Source organism: Cetorhinus maximus, chromosome 17, assembly GCF_964194155.1.
Source record: "Cetorhinus maximus chromosome 17, sCetMax3.hap1.1, whole genome shotgun sequence".
NCBI lineage: Eukaryota > Metazoa > Chordata > Chondrichthyes > Lamniformes > Cetorhinidae > Cetorhinus > Cetorhinus maximus.
Window position 1 is genome coordinate 81,495,624 of NC_135895.1, and position 24,435 is coordinate 81,520,058.

Below are 24,435 nucleotides of genomic sequence, written 5' to 3' on the forward strand. Positions count from 1 at the left end.
ATCCCTTAGGCTCCTGTGTCACCACTAATACAGCTGTATCTTGAACAGAATATAAATATTGTGCATCCATGTAATGGCATCTCCAGTGCATATAACCAGTGTGAGTTGATTTCTGTGATCTTTCTGTCAAGTTACTGACCTTGGGACTGCCCTTGTCAGCCCTGAGCAGAAGCTGGTAGATGAACTCCTCATGGAAAGGGAGTTTTGCTATACTTGAGTTTGTGCATCGCTTATGCCTGGTTTTAGGGTAACATTTGAACATTTAGCCCCAACCAAAATCAAAATCTGAACTTGGCTAGAAATTTGAAAGGTCAACCTTTTCTGATCTGATCTGCATGAATTGTCTTTAGCCATTAGAGGGATATGTAATCAAGTTATGCACAAGTAGTTTTGCTATTTAGTATGCAGACATTTAATATTCTCCACAAGCTCATTCATATTTGCACTGTGCATAGAATGTCTTAAAGTGCAGCTTGCCTACTTCTTTACAGTGCCATGGATATTCCAAAGGCTCATTTTGATTTAACCCTTCACATTGGAGAGAGGGGCAAAATGAGAGAATTTGTTGCAATTTATTTTTCTTGTGAGCTTCAAGAATTAGATAGCAGCCAAGAACAGATAGGATGCATAATCCTGGCTAAAATAAATCCTTGAAACATTACTTATATGGAGGAACTGTTCACTACCACCCTCATAGAACCATAGAAAAGTTATAGCGCAGAAGGAGGCCATTCGGCCCATCTTGTCCATGCCAGCCCGAGGACACCCAGGTGCCCCTTCTAATCCCACCTTCCTGCACCCGGCCCATAGCCCTGCAGCTTACAGCACTTTAGGTGCAGATCCAGGTACTTTTTAAAAGAATTTAAAGTTTCTGCCTCTACCATCAACTTGGGCAGCGAATTCCAGACACCTACTACCCTCTGCGTAAAAAAGTTTTTCCTCATGTCCCCCCTACACCTTCTGCCACTTATCTTGAATCTATGTATCCTGGTTCTAGAATTCTCCACCAAGGGAAACAATTTTATCCTGTCCACTCTATCTATTCCACTCATAATTTTATACACCTCAATCAAGTCACCTCTCAGCCTTCTTTGTTCTAAGGAAAATAACCCCGACCTATCCAATCTCTCCTCGTAGCTACACTTTTCTAACCCTGGCAACACTCTTGTAAACCTCCTCTGCACTCTCTCCAGAGCTATTACGTCCTTCCTGTAATGTGGTCAACAGAACTGCACACAATACACCAGTTGTGGCCTCACCAGTGTTTTATACAATTCCAACATTATATCCTTACTTTTATATTCTAAAGCTCTGCCAAAGAAGGAGAGCATTCCATATGCCTTCTTTACAACCTTGTCTACTTGAACTGCTGCCTTCAGGGACCTGTGTACTTGTACGCCAAGATCTCTCACTTCATCTACCCCTCTTAGTATATTCCCATTTATTTTGTAATCCCTGTAACTGTTTGACCTCCGTAAATGTATGACCTCACACTTCTCTATGTTAAAATCCACCTGCCACTTTACTGCCCACTCCACCAACCCATCTATATCGTTTTGGAGATTATGGCTATCCTCTACACTATCCACTACTCTGCCAATCTTCGTGTCATCTGCAAATTTCCCAATCGTGCCCCCCACGTTCACGTCCAAATCGTTAATATATAACGCAAACAGCAAGGGTCCCAACACCGAGCCCTATGGAACACCACTTGAGACAACTTTCCATTTGCAAGGGCATCCATCGATCATTACCCTTTGTTTCCTGTTACAAAGCCAACCTTTTATCCAGTTTGCCACATTACTCTGAATCCCATGGGCTTTTACTTTCCTGACCAATCTGCCATATGGCACCTTATCAAATGCCTTGCTAAAATCCATGTACACAACATCCACTGCACTACCTTCATCAACCCTTCTTGTCACTTCCTCAAAGAATTAAATCAAATTTGTGAGGCAAGACCTTCCTTTAACAAATCCATGCTGACCATCCCTGACTAGTCCATGCCTTAAATGATAGTTAATCCTATCTCTCAGGATTGATTCTACTAATTTGCTCACCACCGATGTAATACTAACTGGCCTATAATTGTTTGGCATTTCCTTTGATCCCTTTTTAATCAATGAAACTACGTTTGCATTTCTCCAGTCCTCCGGAACCTCTCCTGTATCTAGTGAAGATTAGAAAATCATCCTCAGAGCATCTGCTATTTCCTCCCTGACTTCCTTCAGCAGCCTTGGAAACAATCCATCTGGCCCTGGCGATTTATTAGCTTTCAAGGATTTCAACCCTTCGAGTACTTCCTCTTTCTTTATGACTATCCCATCCAATATCTCGCAGTGTTCCTCCCTCCTCCCTTTCCTTTGTAAACACGGAGCCAAAATATTCATTCAAAACCCTTCCCACAGCCTCTGCATCTACACAAAAGTTTCCATCTTCATCTCTGATAGGTCCCACTTTTTCCTTAACTAACCTTTTAGCATTAATGTATTGGTAAAACATCTTTGGGTTATCTTTAACTTTACTTGCTAATCTTTTTTCATGCCCTCTCTTTGATTTCCTTATTTCCTTTTTTACTTCGTCCCTGCATTTCCTATATTTGTCTAGGCTATCTGCTGTGCTTAGTTCTTTGTGTCATTTGTACGCTTTCTTTTTCTTTTTGATCTTCCCCTGTATTCCTCTAGACGACCAGGAAGGTCTAGATTTGGCAGTACCACTCTTATTTTTGTAGGGGACATGTCTACTTTGTACAATTAGGATCTTGCTTTTTTAGTGCTTCCCACTGGTTTTCCACTGTTTTATTCTCCAGCAGTGCTGTCCAGTCCACCTCAGCCAAGACCCTTCTCATTTCTCTAAAATTTGCCATCCCCCAGTTCAAGACTTTTACTCCTGATCAATTCTGTCCAAAATTAGCAAACCTGTCTCTAATGGCAGGTCAATGAAGTGCTTTAATAGTGCAAAGGTAGGTCAGGAAAGCTGCTTTGGGCTAGGCTGCAGGAAAAATGATGAGATAAGTTCATTCACTTCATCAAGTTAATTCCTTCAGTGTTTTCATTCAGCAAGTCTAACATCCAATTGCATCTTGAATTTGCAAATTGTCTTTGATTTCACTATCTTCCCTGGTAAATCATTTGAGCCTTTTGAGTTTTCCCTCCCCCCAGATCTGTTTTCAATTTTTCACTTATATAAGTCCTGTTCTTTTGTCCTCTGACTTAACTAACTCTAAGCTTGGTTCACCTTATCTATTTAATATCATTATCAAATTCAAACATGGACATGAAATAGGTTAAAAACAGAATTACCTGGAAAAACTCAGCAAGTCTGGCAGCATCGGCGGAGAAGAAATCAGTCAACGTTTCGAGCCCTCATGGCCCTTCGGCAGAACTGAAGCATAGTTTCAACAAGGGAGAAATATAAATTGGTTTAAGGTGGGTGGGGGGGAAGAGACACATTGAGGGTGTGGTGTGAGCAGATAATCAAAAGATGTCAGAGACAAAAGGGTCAAAGAGGTGTTGAAGGTGGTGGTCTTTGTCTGAGAAAAGTGCTAATTAAGAATGGAAGACAGGATATTCAAAGTACAACTCTAGTGGGGGTGGGGTGGAAAGACTAAAGGTTTTAGTTTTAGATTTAAAAATAATGGAAATAGGTGGGGAAAGAAGAATCTATATAAATTGTTGAAAAAAAAGGGCGGGTGGGGGGGGGAAAAGAAACGGGGTGGGGATGGGGGGAGGGGGAGTTTAAGATCTAAAGTTGTTGAATTCAATATTCAGCCCAGAAGGCTGTAAAGTGCCTAGTCGGAAGATGAGGTGCTGTTCCTCCAGTTTGCGTTGGGCTTCACTGGAACAATGGAAAAATAGGTTGTCTGTCTATCTATAAGCATAGATAACCTGAAGTAATGTGATCTCCAAGAAAATGACAACCCAAACAATTATATCATCTTCCCTTTTTCAAATTCAACCAGTCATACCATCAGCTCTTTGTCTGGAAGAGGCAGTATTAAGACCCTGAGAACAGCAGTTTTCTGAAACCAACGTAATGGCAAGTATTTCCAAACTGCACCTGGTTAGATAGGGAAATGAGAAACAGTCGTTGAGGAAGGGAAGGAGTTTTATATGTGGAGATTCCATTATAATAAAAGGACAAGGAAGATTGCACCAAGGGTGAGTAATGTAAAATTCTGCTTTATCTATCCATCCTCCAGAAATCCCAAGTAGTAGGGTTTCTTGGGACTTGTAACTTCAGGCCAGTCCAGTCCAGGAGGGAGAGGTTGAAACACTACGACAGAGGTCCTGGTATTAAGCTATTTATAGACTCATAGATGTTTACAGCACAGAAGGAGGCCATTTGGCCCATCATGCCTGTGTGGTCAACAAAGACCTGACTAATGCTATTTTCCAGCGCTTGGCCCATAGCCCTGGAGACTATGGCAACGCAAGTGAATATCGAAACACTTCTTAAATGTTACAAGAGTTTCTGACTCAACCATCCTTTCAGGCAGTGAGTTCCAGACTCTCATCACCCTCTGGGTGAAAAAAATTCTCCTCAACTCCCCTCTTAGCCTTCTACCTCTTACCTTAAATCTATGCCCCCTTTACTAATGGAAAAAGTGACTTCCTATCCACCCTATCTATGCCCCTCATAATCTTATACACCTCTATCAGTTCCCCTCTCAACCGTTGCTGCTTCGAGGAAAACAGCCCCAGCCTATCCAATCTTTCTTCATGGCTCAGACCCTCCAGCCCAGGCAGCATCCTGGTAAATCTCCTCTTCACCCTCTCCAGTGCAATCATATCCTTCCTATAATGTGGTGACCAGTACTGCACGCCGTACTCCAGTTGTGGCCTAACCAGCATTTTATAGAGTTCCAACATAACCTCCCTGCTCTTGTATTCTATGCCTCAACTAATAAAGGCAAGTATCCCATATGCCTTCTTTAACCACCTTATCTACCAGCCCTGTTACCTTCAAAGACCTGATAATTGAAGACTGATGAAGTTATAACTGCTTGTACCCATAAACTTAATATGCAGCTTTAGAATTATGACACATGGTCATATTTGGAAGTGTTAGTCTACTTGGTTAAGAGCAACAAAGATGAAAATTGCAGGAGGAACTTTTTTTTTTACTATGAAGGTGGCAAGTGCATGGAACAGACTACTGACACAGGTGGAGGAGCAAGAAGTCTTTAACGGGTTTTAAGAAAGAGCTAGACTGATTCTTCTTGATAAGTGGGAGGCTCATACGAAATGCATGAAGGAGGTACTTTGGACAGGTGAGCTAGATGGACTGAAATCTTGGTCTACCTGAAATTGTTAGTGACATGATGTAAAATACAACATACAATTACAAGACAGAAGTTACCCCGTTTCTCACACTATGGTGGCACACTGACTTGGGTTTCCTCTGTCAGCGGGCAGTCTCGATGTGGGCATGGGGCACAGTTCAGGCCCCTTATCTTTTATTGCTTTGTCTTTCTCACTAACCCCAACAGCATCACTACACCTTCCAGATTGAGTGCAAATATAGGTAGCATTGTCTGTGCTCAGGCATTGATCTTTAACAGTGATCAACTCACCAGGTATTAACCCTTTGATCCATGTGGAGTCACTATCCTCTCCTGGAATTGCCATTTCCACATTTACACATCATAATGGCCACCCTTCTACTTTTAGATGAAAATTAAGCAACATGGGTTTAAAACTTCGAGTCTTGCTAATGTTTTGGTGTGGTGTGTGTTGGTAGGGGAAGCATGAGAGGTGACGTGGGGACTGAGTTTTTGGAGAGACAGAGCAGTCTCACAGAGACAGAAGGCTCTAGCTTATGGTGTGGTCAGTGAGAGGAGAAGGTTGCGAGCCTTCTGTGAGCTGGCAGGATGCTGGAGGGAGAATGGTCTCTGGTCAAAGAGACACTTGCTGTAACACTCTAAAGACCCTGGCAAGGCTGGGAGGAGAAATTGCCAGAATGGGGCTTACTGCTGATTAGTAGGAAAACTTGACACAAAGTCTGATTTAAGTCATGGTTTTGATTTGGTAAGGAATATTCGCCAAAATTCAGTGAGCTAGGAGTTGAAATGTATTTTGTGTTGTTTGAGAAAATTGCTACAAAGTTGTAATAGCCGCCAGAAAGTTGGACAATCTTATTACATAGCATGTTTGTAGGAAAAGTGTTAGAGGTATGTCATAAGCTTTCAGATCTATAATCTAATGATCTAATAATACAGTGAACAATGCTGTTCCTAATGCACATGAGTTAGTGCCAGAACCTTACTGACAAAAATTTAGAAACTTAAGGAAGAAACAGAATCAGATTTTTGTGGAATTTTCTCAAGAAAAGGAAAAATATTTGATAGGTGGTATAGATCTATGAAGATTGATCAAGATTTCGAAAACCTTAGAGGATTAATGTTAATGGAAGAATTTAAATATAGTTTCCCTTTAGGAATAATATCCTATCTAGAAGACCATAAAGTTTCTAAGATAAGAACAGTGACAATTATGGCTGATGATTACAGATTGTCTCAAACATATCAGTAGCAGCGGACCATTGTTTGCAAACCCACACAGAAACTGGAGAGATAAGAGATCTGATAATGAACAGAATACTGGCAATAGTTAGGAAGATAGCAGAAATGAAAAGACAGTGGCCAGGATTTTCCATGAACGCTGGCGTTGGGTGTGTTCAGTGGCATGAGCGGACAATATGGCAGGATCAGTTTAATGACGGTGTGAAACCAGTTTGTGATCATTTGCTCAGCCCACCAGTGGTGGGCTGCATTTCCCGCCATCAGACATCAGGAACCTCATTGTAATACACCTGCATATCATTATTAGGTCAGCTCGCCAGAATTGTCCTCCCCTGCTGGGTCGTCCGCCCACTTCAGCGGGAAAACACTCTGATGTATTTTACAACAGCATATATAAGGCGTGCACTTGGCGGGCTGCACTTCACTTGGGACTTCAAGGTTTGTTTGCCTACCTTGCTTTGGCCAGTACTCACAGTCGCCAGCGCCACGTCACTTTTAGGGGGGCTCATGGGCAGGTCTCTACCTACCAGATTAGCCATATGTGGGTGGCTTTTCAATGACTGCAGGGATAGGGCTTGCTTGGGGAAGGGGGAGAAGTAGCCTTAGGCACAGGAAGAGACTGCAGAACGAGGGCTGTGTGGGGCCAAATGTTGATCTGTGCAAATGGCCACAAGATGGCGAGGGCTGAGGAGGCAATTTCCAGAGGAGATGAAGCCAGATGGATATGTGAGCGTATGTGTGTGAGAATGGGTGGTGACGTCCCTTGAGCTGGTAGTGAGTGAAATACCAGTGAATGTGTAATGGGCTTGAGTGTGTGAGTTTACAGTGATGAGATGGCTGCTATACCCTGGAGGCAGATGAGATCATTCATCCCCTATCTGCATTGGATGGCCAACCTCTTCTGTGCAACATTGGCATTGATCACCACTGCCATCGCCTACCAAGCCAGAGTGGAAATGTAGCTGCCCCTCCTGCAGCCAGAGCAGGGGTAGAGGACATCACAGTGGGCCTCCACGGCATCCAAAAGGCGCTCAAGGGCTGCAGTCTTTTTAATTTTCAGGGCTATGTCTCCTTTGCAGCAGTCCTGGGCTGGATGCACTGAACACGGCTGTACTTTAAATGTGGTGCCTGGCGTGATGAAGTGGAGAGGTGATGGCATGGCAGGCAAATCAGAGCCTGCCTGCCATTGAAATGACGTGTTTCCCGGGAATGCATAATTAATGAGGTGGGTTTGGGACAATACGGTGTGAAAAGCCGGCGTTGTGGCCGACAGGTAAGGCGTTGTTTTTCCTGTCCGCTACAGCAGTTAGTGCAAATCTGGAACGATTCCACCCTGATATTCAGAATAATAAAAAAGACTATATGGAGGATATGTATGATTCAAGGGGACCAACATTATTTTTGTCATCGGAAAGGACATCTGAAGACAGATTGTTGAAAATTAAAAGCCAAAACTGAAGCATTTATGGAGGTGCAATGCGTAACTGCAGAAATTGTTCTACCATTAAGTGGCACTTGTGACAAACCAGTAGCTTTGAATGTATTTACTGTCGGAAAAGCCCAGAGCATAGAGAATTGTAAGCGTTTTGTGTTCAAGGTGAAGTTTCCACAGTTTTGTCTGGTGAAGCAGGAAAACAAATTAATATCCTTAGAGGTATGAGGTCAGCTCAATCGTTGATGGTATTAGGCAAAGGGAACTCTCTCCAGACGGTACACTATTTCAGAATGTATGGGTAAAAGTATTAATGGAGGTTGTTTAACCACTTAGTTGTATAAAGTTAATTTAAAATGTAGTTTAATTTCCGGTATTGTAATTGTGGGAATTGTATCGAAGTTGCCTATTAATGGTGTCGATTTTATACTAGGCAATGACCTCGCTAGAGATAAAGTACTGCCATTTCCAGTGATGTCAGAGAAGCCCAGTGCAACTGTTGAAATTAAGAACAAACAGAAGAAATCAAATGATATATAGAAATCTGTTACTGGCTGTAATCCTGATGTGGAAATTAGTATTGCAACTAAAGATGTGTCCAAAGAGTCAAAAGCTCAGACTATTAATGTTAAGGAGGCACTGGAACATCAGACTGACAACAAAAAAGGTAATAGCAGCTGGAACCAAATTAAAGCTGTCTGAATTAAACCTGCCGGCAGAAACTAAGAAACAGGTATCAAAGCAGATAACAGCAGCAGCACTGAAAGCTGATTTGGAACACAGGAAAGCACTGCTTTAAAACCAAATGACTCTGCTGTAACAAATAATGATACCATGGAGCTACGAGGAAGGATTTGTGTTCTTGATTGTAAATTAAAACTTGAGAATGACGAAGCAATCACTTTTGTAAGACATGAATTAGAAGAAGTTCGTGCTGAATGGGAAAATGAAAAACAAAAAGAATTTAAAAGAATTCATCAGCTGACTAAAAATGAGTATCGAGATCTTTACATCATCAATGTAACCTTAATAAGGTTCTTAAAGCAGCTAAGGAAGCAGTGTTAAAACAAGGACACAATAAATAGGAGTAGGAGTAGACCATTTAGCCCTTCCAGCCGGCTCCACCATTCAATACAATCTGATCTTGGGCTTCAATTCCACTTTCCTGCCTGCTCCCTATATCCCTTGATTCCCTGAGAGATCAAAAATCTGCCTATCCCAGCCTTAAATATAATCAATGATGAAGATCCATAACCCTCTGAGATAGAGAATTCCAAAGATTCACCACTTTTTGAGTGAAGTAATTTCTCCTCGGCTCAGTCCTAAATGATTGGCTCCTTATCCTGAGACTGTGTGCCCTAGTGTTTTAGATTCCCTGACTAGCAGAAACAATCTCTGTGTCGACCCATTTCAAGCCCCTTCAGAGTTTTTCAGGTTTCAATGAGATCACCTCGTTCTTGTAAACCCCAATTAATATAAGCACAATTTATTCAGCTTATCATCATAGGACAACCCTCTCCTCCCAGGGACCAATTTAGTGAACTGCCTCAAAGCACGTATATTCTTTCTTAGATACGTAACTCTCTATTTCTTCATCCAAGTCATTAATGTAGATTGCAAATAGCCGAGGCCCCAGCTTGATCTTTGTGACACTTCACTATTCACCTGTCAGCTTGAAAAAATGCCCCCACTCTCCTTTATCTGTTAACCAATCCTCTATCCATGCTAATATATTACTCCCAATTCCATGAGCCCTTATCTTGTCTATTAATCTTTCGTGTGTCAAGTGCCTTTTGGAAATCCAGATATACTACATCCACTGGTTTCCCTTTATCCATCCTACTAGTTACATCCTCAAAAAAGCTCTAATACATTTGTCAAGCAGGATTTCTCTTTGTAAAACCATATTGACTTGTTCTAATCATACTATGCTGTTCTAAATGCATTGTTAAGACTTCCTTCATAATAGATTCCAGCATTTTCCCAACAACTGATGTCAGGTTAAGTGGCCTGTAGTTACCTGTTTTCTCTCTCCCTCCTTTCTTCAGAAGTGGTGTAACATTTGCCAACTTGCAACCTGATGGCACTGTTCCCAAATCTAAGGAACTTTAGAAAACCATAGCTAGCAAATCCTCTGTCTCTTTTAGAACCCTTGGGTTCTAAGGTCCTGGGGATTTGTCGGATTTTTTTCCCTTAAGTTTCTCCAATACTTGTTCTCTGCTGATATTAATTTACTTAATTTCCTCCCTCTTTTTAGCCCCTAGGTATTGTGATATGAAACTTGTGTCTTCCACTGTGAAAACAGCTGTAAAATATTTGTTAAATACCTCTGCCATTTCCTCATTCCCCATGATAATTGCTCCTGTCTCTGCTTCCAAGGGACCAATGTTTACTTTAGTTACTCCCTTTTTATATACTTACAATCTTTTTGATATTTCTGGCTAGTTTACTCTCATTCTATTTTTAGCCGATCAGAAGTTTCAGCTTCTCGGCCAATTCCCATGTAGGTCCACACATCGGGACTTCCACAGGTTCTGACCCCCCATTTTGGTCGTCTGTCTGGTCTCCTATGATCCGGAGACTAGAAGATTTGGGCCAATATGTTTTAGTGATGATGATTGATCGAAAAATCTTGGCCAATCCCTTTCAGGTAGTACTTTTCTTGGTATTTTTGGCAAAGAGTTCACACTGTTTTAAATTCAGACCAATGAAATGGACTTTGCTGATTTTGCACATAGTGTACATGATCCATCTTGTACTGCTTAAAGCTTAACCTTAAGATGGCTTTCTTCTTGTCTGCAGTGAGGCCCTGATTTGTTGGCTGAATGGCCATTGGCCTGAGCTCAGAAGGAATTCTGAAAGGCATTCTAGTCGAATGAGACAAGATTATAAGACCATAAGACATAGGAGCAGAAATTAGGCCATTCGGCCCATCAAGTCTGGTCCGCCATTCAATCATGGCTGATAAGTTTCTCAACCCCATTCTCCCGCCTTCTCCCCGTAACCTTTGATCCCCATACCAATCAAGAACCTATCTATCTCGGTCTTGAATACACTCAATGACCTGGCCTCCACAGCCTTCTGTGGCAATGAATTCCATAGATTCACCACTCTCTGGCTAAAGAAGTTTCTCCTCATCTCTGTTCTAAAAGGTCTTCCCTTTAATCTGAGGCTATGCCCTCGGGTCCTAGTCTCTCCTACTAATGGAAACATCTTCCCCACGTCCACTCTATCCAGGCCTTTCAGTATTCTGTAAGTTTCAATCAGATCCCCCCTCATCCTTCTAAACTCCATCGAGTATAGACCCAGAGTCCTCAAACGTTCCTCATATGTTAAGCCTTTCATTCCTGGGATCATTCTCGTGAACCTCCTCTGGACCCTCTCCAGGGCCAGCACATCCTTCCTGAGATACAGGGCCCAAAATTGCTCACAATATTCTAAATGTGGTCTGACCAGAGCCTTATAAAGCCTCAGCAGCTCATCCCTGCTTTTATATTCTAGTCCTCTCGAAATAAATGCCAACATTGCATTTGCCTTCCTAACTACCGACTCAACCTGCAAGTTAACCTTAAGAGAATCCTGGACTAGGACTCCCAAGTCCCTTTGCACTCCAGACTTCTGAATTCTCTCCTCATTTAGAAAATAGTCTATGCCTCTATTCTTCCTACCAAAGTGCATGACCTCACACTTCCCCACGTTGTATTCCATCTGCCACTTCTTTGCCCATTCTCCTAACCTGTCCAAATCCTTCTGCAGCCTCTCCGTCTCCTCAATACTACCTGTCCCTCCACCTGTCCCTCCACCTGTCTTTGTATCATCTACAAACTTAGCCAGGATGCCCTCAGTTCCTTCATCTAGATCATTAATGTATCAAGTGAAAAGTTGTGGTCCCAACACTGACCCCTGCGTAACTCCACTACTCACCGGCTGCCATCGTGAGAAGGACCCCCTTATCCCCACTCTCTGCCTCCTGCCAGACAGCCAATCTTCTATCCATGCTAGTACCTTGCCTCTAACACCATGGGCTCTTATCTTACTGAACAGCCTCCTGTGCGGCACCTTGTCAAAGGCCTTCTGGAAGTCCAAGTAGATAACATCCATTGGCTCTCCTTTGTCTAACCTACTCGTTACCTCCTCAAAGAATTCTAACAGATTTGTCAGGCATGACCTCCCCTTGATGAAACCATGCTGACTTTGCTCGATTTTACCATGTACTTCCAAGTATTCTGAAATCTCATCCTTAATAATGGACTCTAAAATCTTACCAACGACTGAGGTCAGGCTAATCGGCCTGTAATTTCCCGTCTTTTGCCTCACTCCCTTCTTAAATAGGGGTGTTACATTAGCAATTTTCCAGTCCTCTGGGACCCTCCCTGACTCCAGTGATTCCTGAAAGATCACCACTAACGCCTCCACTATCTCTTCAGCTATCTCCTTCAGAAATCTGGGGTGTAATCCATCTGGTCCAGGTGATTTATCCACCTTCAGAACTTTCAGTTTTCCTAGCACCTTCTCCTTGGTAATGGCCACCATACTCACCTCTGCCCCCCGACTTTCTTGAACTTTGGGGATGTCACTCGTGTCTTCCACTGTGAAGACTGACGCAAAGTACCTATTTAGTTCCTCTGCCATTTCTTTGTTCCCCAATACTACTTCTCCAGCGCCATTTTCCAGCGGCCCAATGTCCACTTTTGCCTCTCTCTTACCCTTTATATATCTAAAAAAACTCTTGCAATTTTCTTTTATATTACTGACTAGTTTACCCTCATATTTAATCTTCTCCCTCCTTATTTCTTTCTTCTCCCTCCTTATTTCTTTTTTAATTGTCCTCTGTTGGTCTTTGTAGGCTTCCCAAGCCCCTGGTTTCCCACTGCTCTTCGCCGCATTGTATGCTTTCTCTTTAGCTTTTATGCTGTCCCTGACTTCCCTTGTCAGCCATGGTTGCCTCGTCCTCCCTTTAGTATGCTTCTTCTTCCTAGGGATGAATTTTTGCTGTGTCTCCCAAATTACTCCCAGAAACTCCTGCCATTGCTGTTCCACTGTCTTTCCTGCTAGGCTTATCTCCCAGTCAATTCTGGCCAGCTCCTCCCTCATGCCTCTGTAGTTGCCTTTATTCAACTGTAATACCGTTACATCTGATTCCAGCTTTTTCCTCTCAAATTGCAGGGTAAATTCTATCATATTATGGTCACTTCCTCCTAAGGGTTCCTTCACCTTAAGCTCCCTTATCAAATCTGCCTCATTACACATCACTAAATCTAGAATTGCCTGTTCCCTAGTGGGCTCCACCACAAGCTGCTCCAAAAAGCCATCTCGTAGACATTCCACAAATTCCTTTTCTTGGGATCCACTACCAACCTGATTTTCCCAGTCTACCTGCACATTGAAATCCCCCATGATCACTGTAAACTTGCCTTTCTTACACACCTTTTCTATCTCCTGGTGTATCTTGTGCCCCACATCCTGACTACTGTTCGGAGGCCTGTACATAACTCCCATTATGGTTTTTTTTTACCTTTGCGGTTCCTCAACTCTACCCACACGGATTCTACATCATCTGACCCTACATCATTTCTTGCTATCGGTTTAATTTCATTTCTTACTAACAAAGCAACCCCACCCCCCTGCCAACCTGCCTATCTTTTCGATAGGATGTATATCCTTGGATATTTAGCTCCCAGTCCTGATCCCCTTGCAGCCATGTCTCCGTAATGCCCACCACATCATACGTGCCAAATTCAATCTGCGCCACAAGCTCATTTACCTTATTTCATATACTGCGTGCATTCAGATACAACACCTTCAGTCCTGTATTTCCGGTCCCCTTTCTCATTGTCGTCCCTTTATCTGATGTGCTTGAAGTTAGATTCCTAGCCCTTTCCAAACACTCTGTCCTATTTTGTGTTCTGGAGACTTTAATAGCCTCTCCTGGGCTCTCCTTTCAGTTTTTTCATAATTTTCCATGAAGTTGAATCCAACCCCCCACACGCTAACCTGCTGCTTTGTTTCCCATTAGTCATACTTCTTGGAGTTTTACCCTTCCCTCCCCCCCCACTTTCTAGTTTAAAGTCCTGTTGACCACCCTATTTACCCTTTTCGCTAGAACATTGGTCCCAGATCGGTTCAGGTGGAGACCGTCCCAACGGTACAGATTCCTCTTGTTCCAATACTGATGCCAGTGCCCCACAAAATGGAACCCCTCTTTCCCACACCACTACTTTAGCCACGTGTTTACTTCCCTTATTCTCGCGTCCCTATGCCAATTTGCACGTGGCTCGGGTAGTAATCCGGAGATTATAACCCTTGAGGACCTGTTCTTTAATTTAGTTCCTAGTTCCTGATAATCCCCAAACAGGTCCTCTTTCCTAGTCTTACCTATGTTATTTGTCCCGACGTGGACCACAACAACTGGATCCTCCCCCTCCCTCTCCAATATCCTTTCAAGCTGGTCAGAGATGTCCCTCTCCCTGGCACCGGGCAGGCAACATACCACGCGGGACTCTCGATCCTGCTTACAAAGGAAGCTATCAATTCCCCTAATTATAGAATCCCCTACAAGCACCACTTGTCTTTTTGCTCCCCCCTCTTGAATGGCCTCCTGTGCCACGGTGCTGTGGTCAGCTGGCTCATCCTTCCTACAGCCCATTATAAACCAACAAATAAGTTTATTTTATATAATCCAAATATAGTTTTCACAGTGAGATTCACCAATTTTCTACTCTTCCTCATCTGATGAAGACAGAAGAAACAACTTTGCTGCCATTCTAGGGGAAAAACCTCATTTTTAAGCTAGATGTTTCTAAATTAAAAACCATGTGGAGACTGGAGACTTTGTCCACAGAGCGCGCGTGTGTGAGATGAAGATTGTTTGCTAACTCTTCTTCCCTCAATTGTATGTGAAGAAGATAGGCCAACCACGCTGTAAATAAAAGTTTCCACCTAGATGATATGCTTTCCCTTGATGTGGCAGCTTTGCAGCACCTATTCAACCAAGCCTCTTACTGGGCAGGTTGAATCAAAACCATTCTATCACAATGGAAAGCATTGCTTAGAATGAATGTAGCAGTTTGCATTGTTTCAAAGTTACAGAAACATGCAAAAGTCAACAGTCTGATGGCTGATTTACCTGATGTCTACTTTTCCCCTTAGCTAGGCCCATTCTATTAGCATGAACAGATGGGGAATGTACTAAATTGCTTTCCATTGTTTCTTAATTAACAAGGTGAATCATTGTAGATTCATTTCTGCTGGTTAGTATTGAAGTAAGTACACTGCATTGGTGTCAGCTGTGGCTCAGTTCATAGCACCCTCACCTTTGAATCAGAGGGTCGTGGGTTCATGTCCCACTCCCGGAAACCAAGAACTGTGATTGTACTCGAACGAGTTGCAATCTGTGACTGTTGATAACTCGAAAGAGTTTCATGTCCCACTCCCGGAAAACCAAGAACTGTGATTGTACTCAAAGAGTTGCAATCTGTGACTGTTGATAACTCGAAAGAGTACAATAAATTGACAAAATTCTGCTCAGGCAATGCTGTTAAAATGAAAAGTGCTACAGTACTTATAAATGTCTTGATTTTGTTTTCCTTTCAAAAAGTAGTTTTGTGTTGATTATGCAGGCAGTAACTAGTGGGTTACTGCTTGGACCCCAGCTATTCGCAATATATATCACTGATTTTGAAAAGGGAACCAAATATTTCCAAGTTTGCTGCTGACATGAAACTTGGTGGGAATGTGAGTGATGAGGAGGATGTTAAGAGACTTCAAAGTGATTTAGACAGATTGAGTGAGTGAGCAAATACATGGCAGATGAAATATAACATGGATAAATGCGAAGTTATCCACTTTGGTTGGAAAAACAGAATGGCAAAGTATTATATAAATGGTGATAGATTGGGAAATGTTGATGTATAAAGGGACCTGGGTATCCTTGTACACCAATTACTGAAAGCAAGCATGCAAGTGCAGCAAGCAGTTAAGAAGGCAAATGATATGTTAGCCTTCATTGTGAGAGAACTTGAGTATAGGAGCAAGGATGTCTTACTGCAACAGTACAGGGCCTTGGTGAGATCACACCTGGAGTATTGGAGATTAGGTTAACTAGGCCTGCATTCACTGGAGTTTAGAAGAATGAGAGGGGATCTCATTGAAACATCTAAAATTCTGACAGGGCTGGACAGACTGGAAGCAGGAATAATGTTTGCTCTAGCTGGGGTGTCTAGAACAATGGGTCACAATCTCAGGATTTGGAGTAGACCATTTAGAACTGAGATGAGGAGAAACTTCTTCACTCAGAGGGTGGTGAACCTGTGGAATTTTCTACAACAGAAGGCTGTGGAAGCCAAGTCACTGAATATATTTAAGAAGGAAATAGATTGATTTCTGGTCTTTAGAGAGCAGGAGTATGGTGTTGAGATAGAGGATCAGCCGTGATCATATTGAAAGGCGGAGCAGGCTCAAAGGGCCAAATGACCTACTTCTCCTATTTTCTATGTTTCTATGACCTACTGTCCCTACATTACATCAATGGAGCTGCTGTTTATGTATAAAGGAACAACATTTGTACACCTTACATATCATTTATTCTCTCTCTTGCAGGTCGGCCTTGCAGTTGTTAATGGGCAGCTGATGGCAGTGGGTGGCTTTGATGGCACTACCTACTTAAAAACTATTGAAGTTTATGATCCAGATGCAAACACATGGAGGTGAGCACTGATGGATTTCTTGTATAAACAGGTTTGCAACCCAGAACCTGCTTTCAGTGTAGATTGTTGCATTGATAATGCATTGGATCGTTAGTGTGGATTGTAGAAGAGTGTTAAGACACAGATTTGTTTCTAGCCCGTACACTTCCTCCTTCCTCCTTCCGCACAAACCTCTTTCCAGTCTCTGGATTTCACTGTAGAAGGTGTCTAATGGAATAGAAAATTTGATATGTTCGTAAGGCTCTATTGTGCATCTTCCAGTAGCTAACAGTTGGCAGAACTCTTAGATACCTAACCCAAAGTGCTCCTTTTACATGTTAAAATCTTTGGAGGTGACAGCACAGGTTAGCAAAGGAAATGAAATCCTGTTTTTTTAAATAGAGGCATAGGGTACAAACACAGGAAGTTATGCTGAACCTGTATCAAACACTGGTTCAGCCCCCAGTATTGTATCCAATTCTGGGCATCAGACTTTAGGAAAAATGACTTTGGAGAGGGTACAGCAGAGATTTAGTTGGATAATGGAGCTGAGGGATTACAGTTAAGTGGATAGACTGGAGAAGTTGTGGTTGTTCTCCTTACACCTGAGAAGGCTAAAAGGTGATTTGATAGAGGTGTTTGTAAATCATGAACAGTCTAGATAGAGTAAATAAGGGGGTATTATTTCCAATGGCTGAAGGGCACAGATTTAAGGTGATTAGTAAAAGAACCAGAGACAACATGAGGAAAAACTTATATGCAACCAGTGGTTAGGATTTGGAATACACTGCCTGATAGGTTGGTGGATACGGTTTAAAGAGTCAAAAGAGAATTGGATAAATACTAGAAGAAAATATTGCAGGGATACGAGGAAAGAGTTGAGGAGTGGAAATAACCAGATTGCTCTTTAAAAGAATCAGCACAGACCTAATGAGCTGAATGGCCACCGCCTGAGCTGTACTAGTCGATGAAATTGACAGACTATTTGAAAATGAGGGGCATCAGAAGAACATAGAAAATAGGCTGACCTGATTGTAGCCTTAACTCCACACTCCTGACTGTCTCCCAAAACCCTTGACTCTCTTGTCATTCAAAAATCTGTCTAACTCAGCCTTGAATGTATTCAGTGACTCAGCCTCCACTGCCCACTGGGGAAGAGAATTCCAAATACGAACAATCCTCAGATAAGAAATTCCTCCTCATCTCCGTCTTAAATAGGAGACACTTTGTTTTTAAACTGCGTCCCCTAGTATTAGATTCCCTTACGAGGGGAATCATCCTCTCAGAATCTACCTTGTCACAATCTTACATGTTTCAATAAGATCATCTCTCATTCTCCTAAACTCCAATGATTATAGACCCAACCTGCTTAACCTTTCCTCATAAGACAACCCCTCATCCCAGGAATCAGCTTAGTAAACCTCCTCTGAACTGCTTTTGATGCAAGTATGACCCTCCTTAAATAAGGTGACCAAAATCCTACACCGTACTACCTCGCAGAGGCTGAGCGTCAACTCGCAGACACTTCCTCCTACCTCCCCCTGGACCATGACCCCACCACTGAACATCAAGCCATTGTTTCCAGGACTGTTACTGACCTCATCTGCTCTGGAGATCTTCCTGCCACAGCTTCCAAGCTCATAGTCTCCCAAGCTCGGACGGCACGCTTCTACTTCCTACCCAAAATCCACAAACAGGACTGTCCCGGCAGACCGATTGTGTCAGCCTGTTCCTGCTCCACGGAACTCATTTCTTGCTATCTTGACTCCATTCTCTCTCCCCTTGTCCAGTCCCTTCCCACCTACATCCGTGATTCCTCTGACACCCTACATCATATCAACAATTTCCAGTTCCCTGGCCCCAACCGCCTCCTCTTCACCATGGACGTCCAATCCCTTTACACCTCCATCCCCCACCGGGATGGCCTGATGGCTCTCCGCTTCTTCCTCGAACAGAGGCCCGAACAATCCCCATCCACCACTACTCTCCTCCGTCTGACTGAACTTGTTCTCACACTGAACAATTTCTCTTTAAACTCCTCTCACTTTCTGCAAATAAAAGGTGTGGCTATGGGTACCCGCATGGTCCCAGTTATGCCTGTCTCTTTATGGGGTATGTGGAACATTCCTTGTTCCAGTCCTACTCCAGCCCCCTCCCACAACTCTTTCTCCGGTACATCAATGATTACGTCGGTGCTGCTTCATGCTCTCATCTGGATCTGGAAAAATTTTATTAATTTTGCTTCCAATTTCCACCCCTCCATCATTTTCACATGGTCCATCTCTGACACTTCCTTTCCCTTCCTTGACCTCTCTGTCTCAATTTCTGGTGATAGACTGTCCACCAATATTCATTACAAGCCTACCGACTCCCACAGCTACCTCGACTACAGCTCCACACACCTCGCTTCCTGTAAGGACTCCATCCCATTCTCTCAGTTCCTTCGCCTCCGTCGCATCTGTTCTGATGATGCCACTTTCATAAACAGTTCCTCTGTCATGTCTTCCTTAACCGAGGTTAAAAAGAACTGGTTAAAAAGCATATGGGATACTGAGCTTTATAAATAGAGGCAGAGAGTACAAAAGCAAGGAAGTTATAATAAATGAAAACAAAATACTGCGGATGCTGGAAATCAGAAATAAAAACAAAAAATGCTGGAAAAACTCAGTGAGTCTGGAAGCATCTGTGGAGAGAGAAGCAGAGTTAACATTTTGAGTCCATATGATTCTTCTTCAGAAGTTATAATAAACCTTTATTAACTACTAGCTCGGCTTCAGCTGAAGTCTGGCAACCAATTCTGGGCACCACACTTTGGGAAGGATGTAAAGGCTTTAGAGAGGGTATAGGAAAGATTGTTGAGAATGGTTCCAAAGACGTGGGACTTCAGTTACATGGATAGACCGGAGAAACTAGGGTTATTCTTCCTAGAGCAGAGCAGGTTGAGAGATTTGATAAAGGTATTTAGAATTATGGAGGTCTGGACAGAGTAGATAGAGAGAAACTGTTCCCGTCGGCAGGAAAGTTGAGAACCCGAGTACACTGTTTTAAACTGATTGGCAGAAGAACTAATGGCGACATGAAGAAAAACATGTATGCAGCAAGTGATTACAATCTGGAATGCACTGCTTCAGACCGTGGTGGAGGCAGATTCAATTGTGGCTTTCCATAATAGACATCTGATGGAAAAAAATTGTAGAGCCATAGGGAAAGGGCAAAGAAGTACGACTAGCTGAATTCTTTTTGCAGAGAGCTGGCATGTGCTTGTTGGGCCCAATGGCCTCTTTCTGTGCTTTAACCATTCTATGATTCCACTAGGCACTTTGGAATGGAAGTCCTGTGTAATTTCTCTCTTGTCCACCCTGCTCCCCACCCAACCAACCCAGGGATATACTAATAATTGTATTTTTTTTCTCTCCCTTAACTCCCTCACCCCCCCACCTCAAGTAATTACTACTACTTACCTGAGTTCAGCCAATTGAGGATCAAACTCAGGGCGATATGATGATATATATAAGTACTAAGCTGTTGAGGTCGTATATTGAAGGGGAATTTCAGCATAAAAATATGGAAACTTTACTTTTGGTGGTTTTATGTATTGGTGCAGGTACAAATTAGTGGCCAGACATGATCTAATTGCATACAGAATATGAGTTAATCTGTGGTCCATGGCCTTAATATGCTCTTATTGAATATAATCATGTGTACTGATTTGACATATAGTAGTAATTTTCTATGTGCACTATTATGCATCTCTAATGGGTAAACTAGTTTATGTGCTTGACAAAGGCTTGCAGAAGTTGGAGGTGGTTCATATTGTTTCCTTTTTCTTTCCATTCCCCTTCTTTCACTCCTTCACTCCAAAAACAGATTATATGGAGGTATGAACTATCGCAGACTGGGCGGTGGAGTTGGTGTGATCAAAATGACGCACTGCGAATCTCATATATGGTAACTGGTAAACTCTGGAATCTTTGCTGCTCTTGGATGCTGTAATTGTTTGGGAAAGAACATTTTAAAATTTGGTGGAATCCGGCTGCTTATCAGTCAAAAGAGGAGATCTGTTCTCCGTTAACTAACCTGAAGACGGCTCTGTGCAATACATGGTCTGTGGAAAAACTAGACTTCTAGGCAGGTCTGGTGAATAGTTGTAAGGATATTATATATTGGTGCCTATATAAGTTTTGTGTGTGGGGAAAGCTTTCTTATCGAAACCCGCTGGCAGCGCCTCATCGGTTAAACTGGAAGTGCGGAAGAGTTACACACTCTAACTTGAACATTAGAGATGGAATCGACTTTTTAGGTTTCACCTTTTGAGGAATTTAAAAACTGAAGTGAAAAGAAGCATTGGTCTACAGCGTGGTGGAATACCCTTCAGAGCTGAGTGACCAGCACATGTGTAGAAACCATGTGCAAATCTACAGTTGCTATCAAACTGAACAATTCATAATTCCACATTTTACAGCTTAAAAAGGAAACTGTTTATCGTGAACATTAAGCTAGATCAAATGAAAACTCATCATTTGTTCCCCATTGGAGAACTGTGTACTAAAACCACACATAGCTACTGCAATGTACTTTTTTTCTGATGTTGATAATCTATGTGTTCAGTACAGTGAATGTAGTTTTCTCTATTCAGGATATATAGCAGGAGAAATACAGAGTCTTGTATTCCCCGAAATATTACAGAACTGGAACCTTCTTTAAGGGCGCTTTTCATGAGAAAGTGTACAGCAAACCTTTTTTCCCTCCAATTACAGATGCACAGTGTTATGTACATCATGTCACTTGAGCATGAAGCTGTTGTGACTAAATATGGTGCATGGCTCTTTCTGCTAGAAGCCAAAGAAGAAATGTTTGGAAAAGACTTTCTCATGATAAGCGTGCCCCCTTCAAGGTCAATTCTGACTTGACTGAAGAAAAGTTGATCTTGAGCAGTATTTTCTCTTACCAGGTTTCTCTTGGTTCTTCGCTTAAAATGAAAATAAAAAAATAATTGGTCCATAGCCTCCTTGCTGCCAGTTGATGTGTAGTTAATTTTGTAACTTGATTGGTACAGAGCATTTTCAAAGCTTTTGACTAAAGTTCAGTAGTAACACGAGAATTTTTCAAAAGAATCCATTGCTTGCCTTTGTGACTGTGATGGGTGGTAACAGTTCACTTAAGGCATGAGCTGAACGACCTTTGTTGCAGACTCCATATTTCAAATAGAAGGTTACCTCCAACTGAAAGAGGATACATCTGGGTATTATTTTAATTGATGAAGACCCTATTGAGTGACTATTATGGTAAGAGAAGAAAGGCAGTTTTGACATTTGATCATTGAATTGACCTTAGCTGTGATATTTTACTTTGCAGTGATAGGAACACTGATATTGGGCAGGGCATTATTTAAGTTTGTAAAGATGCACATATCTTCAGTGGTTTAGGTGGCCTTAGATGTTTCATTTTATTCAGCATTTATGAGAGTAGAATTCTTGCAGAGGTTCACAGATGATCTCTCCTAACTTCATTGGGTGCAGCAGAGGTTAGAGCAGAACGTAATATCTGTTTTAGATTCCCACTTTTGTTTTGCTGCCCTGCTCCAATTAGAAAGAGTGGAGCTCCACACCCAGTATAAATGCAGATATAATTGATAATTGCACTTATTGCATTGAGAAGTTCTCAAAGTGCTTCACACAATTGAATACTTTTTGAAGAGCAGCGACTATTATATAGACAATTCTGTACCTAAGGAATGGGCTGAATGAGTTTGATATTTTTCCCCCCTCTTGGTGTTAAGTGAAGAATATTGCTGAATGGTTTGCATGAAGTCTGTTGTGTGGAGTAGGTTTGCAGATTTACCCATCTGAAAATGGAATGTCATTCTACCACTGCAAAGTACTCAATTGCATCCTCCTCTTGGAGGGTACTTATAATTCCAATGATGTAGGCTAGAATTTAAACCATTTGCAGTTGCATTGTTCTACACCAGTCTATACATTTTTGACTATATAACATTTCATTTATAACACTGAATAATTATAGAATAAATTTGTAGGTGTTTTGTGTAGAACACCCTCACGTCCACATTTAATGTTTCCCATTGGTTGAAAATCCCCTCAGTATTTATTCATTTGTTTAATAATTACTGTATCATCTTTTTTCTGTGAAAAATGAGCACTCCGATAAATTATCCAAATGTCAGTAAAAGCCTTTGTGTTTAGGTGTTTGGTTTTGATTTTAAATAACCAATATTATATCCCTTTTATTGTATATGATAAAAATAGTTTAATGAATCTGGTACTGGAAATACTTTGTGAATTGATCTGGAAGAAATCTGTCTTGTTTCTTCTCCATCAAATTTTCTCTATCCAGCCCATTGTTTAAGTTGCACAATGTTACAACGACACAGAAATTAGCCTTTCGCTGCATCAATTGTCTTTTTCTCCTAAGCTATCCACTCTAATCCCTCTTTCCTGTTTTCTATGTTCTTTAATATTCTCATTTTAAAATAATTTATGGACTCTGGGGGAAAGAAAAACATGCTTTTATATCATGCCTTTCAGGACCTTAAGATGTCCCAAAGTGCTTTACAGCCAAGTAAGTATTTTTGAAGCATATTCCTGTACAGCAAGCTCCCACAAACAGCAATGCAATAATGACCAGATAAGCTGCTTTAGTGATGTTGTTTGAGGGATAAATATTGGCCAGAACACTGCCGAACTCAAATAAATAAAAGCAAAATAGTGCAGATGCTTTAAATCTGAAATAAAAACCAAGTACTGGAAAAACTCAGGTCTGGCAGCATCTGTGGAGAGAAACAGAGTTAACGTTGAGAAATTTATGACACTGGAGAATTCATCTGCTTTTCTTCACAATGATGTCATGTGATCTTTTACCTTGGGTTAGCATCTCCTCTGAAAGACAGCACTTCTCCACTGCAGCATCGGAGCGTCAGCTGAGATTGTGCTCAAGTCAAGTCCACGAATGGCACTTCATCTTAGAATTGCCAGACTCGAGCAAGAATACTACCAACTGAGCCATAACTGACAATGACGATTCTCCATCTAGGGTAGTTTGTGGCAAAATAATTCCCTTCTGTATTCTTTGATTACATTTTTGTTTAATAAATATATAATTTAAAGTCACCACTAAGATGTTTTATTCAAAAACAAAGTATAATGGATGATAGTTGCAGCAGATATTCCAACACAGGCGACAAGGTGATCAATAAAGCTTTTGTACTGAAGTCTGTCTGGCACCGAATTTAGGTAAATAAATTTTTAAAATATAATTAATCTTCAGTTCTGCTTGCTTCTATTACAACTCATTTTCAGCAATCAGTAGGCCAGATGTTATGAATTCACAACTGAAGTTCTTGAGGGGAATGCCTCTCAAATGCAGCCCTTTAATAAATTGTTGCACCACGTAACTTTGTACATTATTTCTTTTACAAAGGATGTTATTTACCAATGTTTTTTGGCAAGTGTTTTCTACACTCCCTTGTTTCAATCTATGTACAAAGTACACATGAATTACTTACTACAGCAGCCAATCGTGGCACAGCTCAATTTCTATTTGTTCACTCTGCTCCTTAATCTGACCATATTGCAGTTTTGGTATAGCACTCCACTGCTTATTACATTGGGCAGCATCATCAAAATAAATCATGCTGGAAATGCAGCTGATATGTGCTCGCCAACTTGGTGTAGTATGTTGCTTGAAGACATCTAGTTCACAATTTAAATTTTTACTTTTAACCTGCAAGAATTGTTTTGCTGAAGAAAGTAATCCAAAAAGCACACTTGTTCACAGCT

At 41.7% G+C, this 24,435-nt stretch overlaps 1 protein-coding gene across 5 annotated transcripts in view; it reads left to right on the forward strand.

Annotated features, from left to right (window-relative positions):
* Positions 1-23,912, forward strand: part of klhl20 (kelch-like family member 20) — an 86,373-nt gene extending 62,461 nt beyond the window's left edge. For 2 of the 5 annotated variants that reach the window (XR_013579338.1, XR_013579339.1), the window contains 2 exons: positions 8,389-8,622; positions 16,554-16,652. Coding sequence is in view for 3 of the 5 variants with exons in the window: in XM_078561513.1 (XP_078417639.1) it covers positions 16,554-16,660; positions 20,507-20,591 (192 nt within the window). In the remaining 2 variants the exon portion in view is untranslated. Of the gene's footprint in view, positions 1-8,388; positions 8,623-10,462; positions 10,581-16,553; positions 16,661-20,506 lie in introns of those variants that run through there. The other 3 variants (XM_078561513.1, XM_078561515.1, XM_078561514.1) reach the window with 2 other exon arrangements.
* Positions 23,913-24,435: the final 523 nt, after the last annotated feature.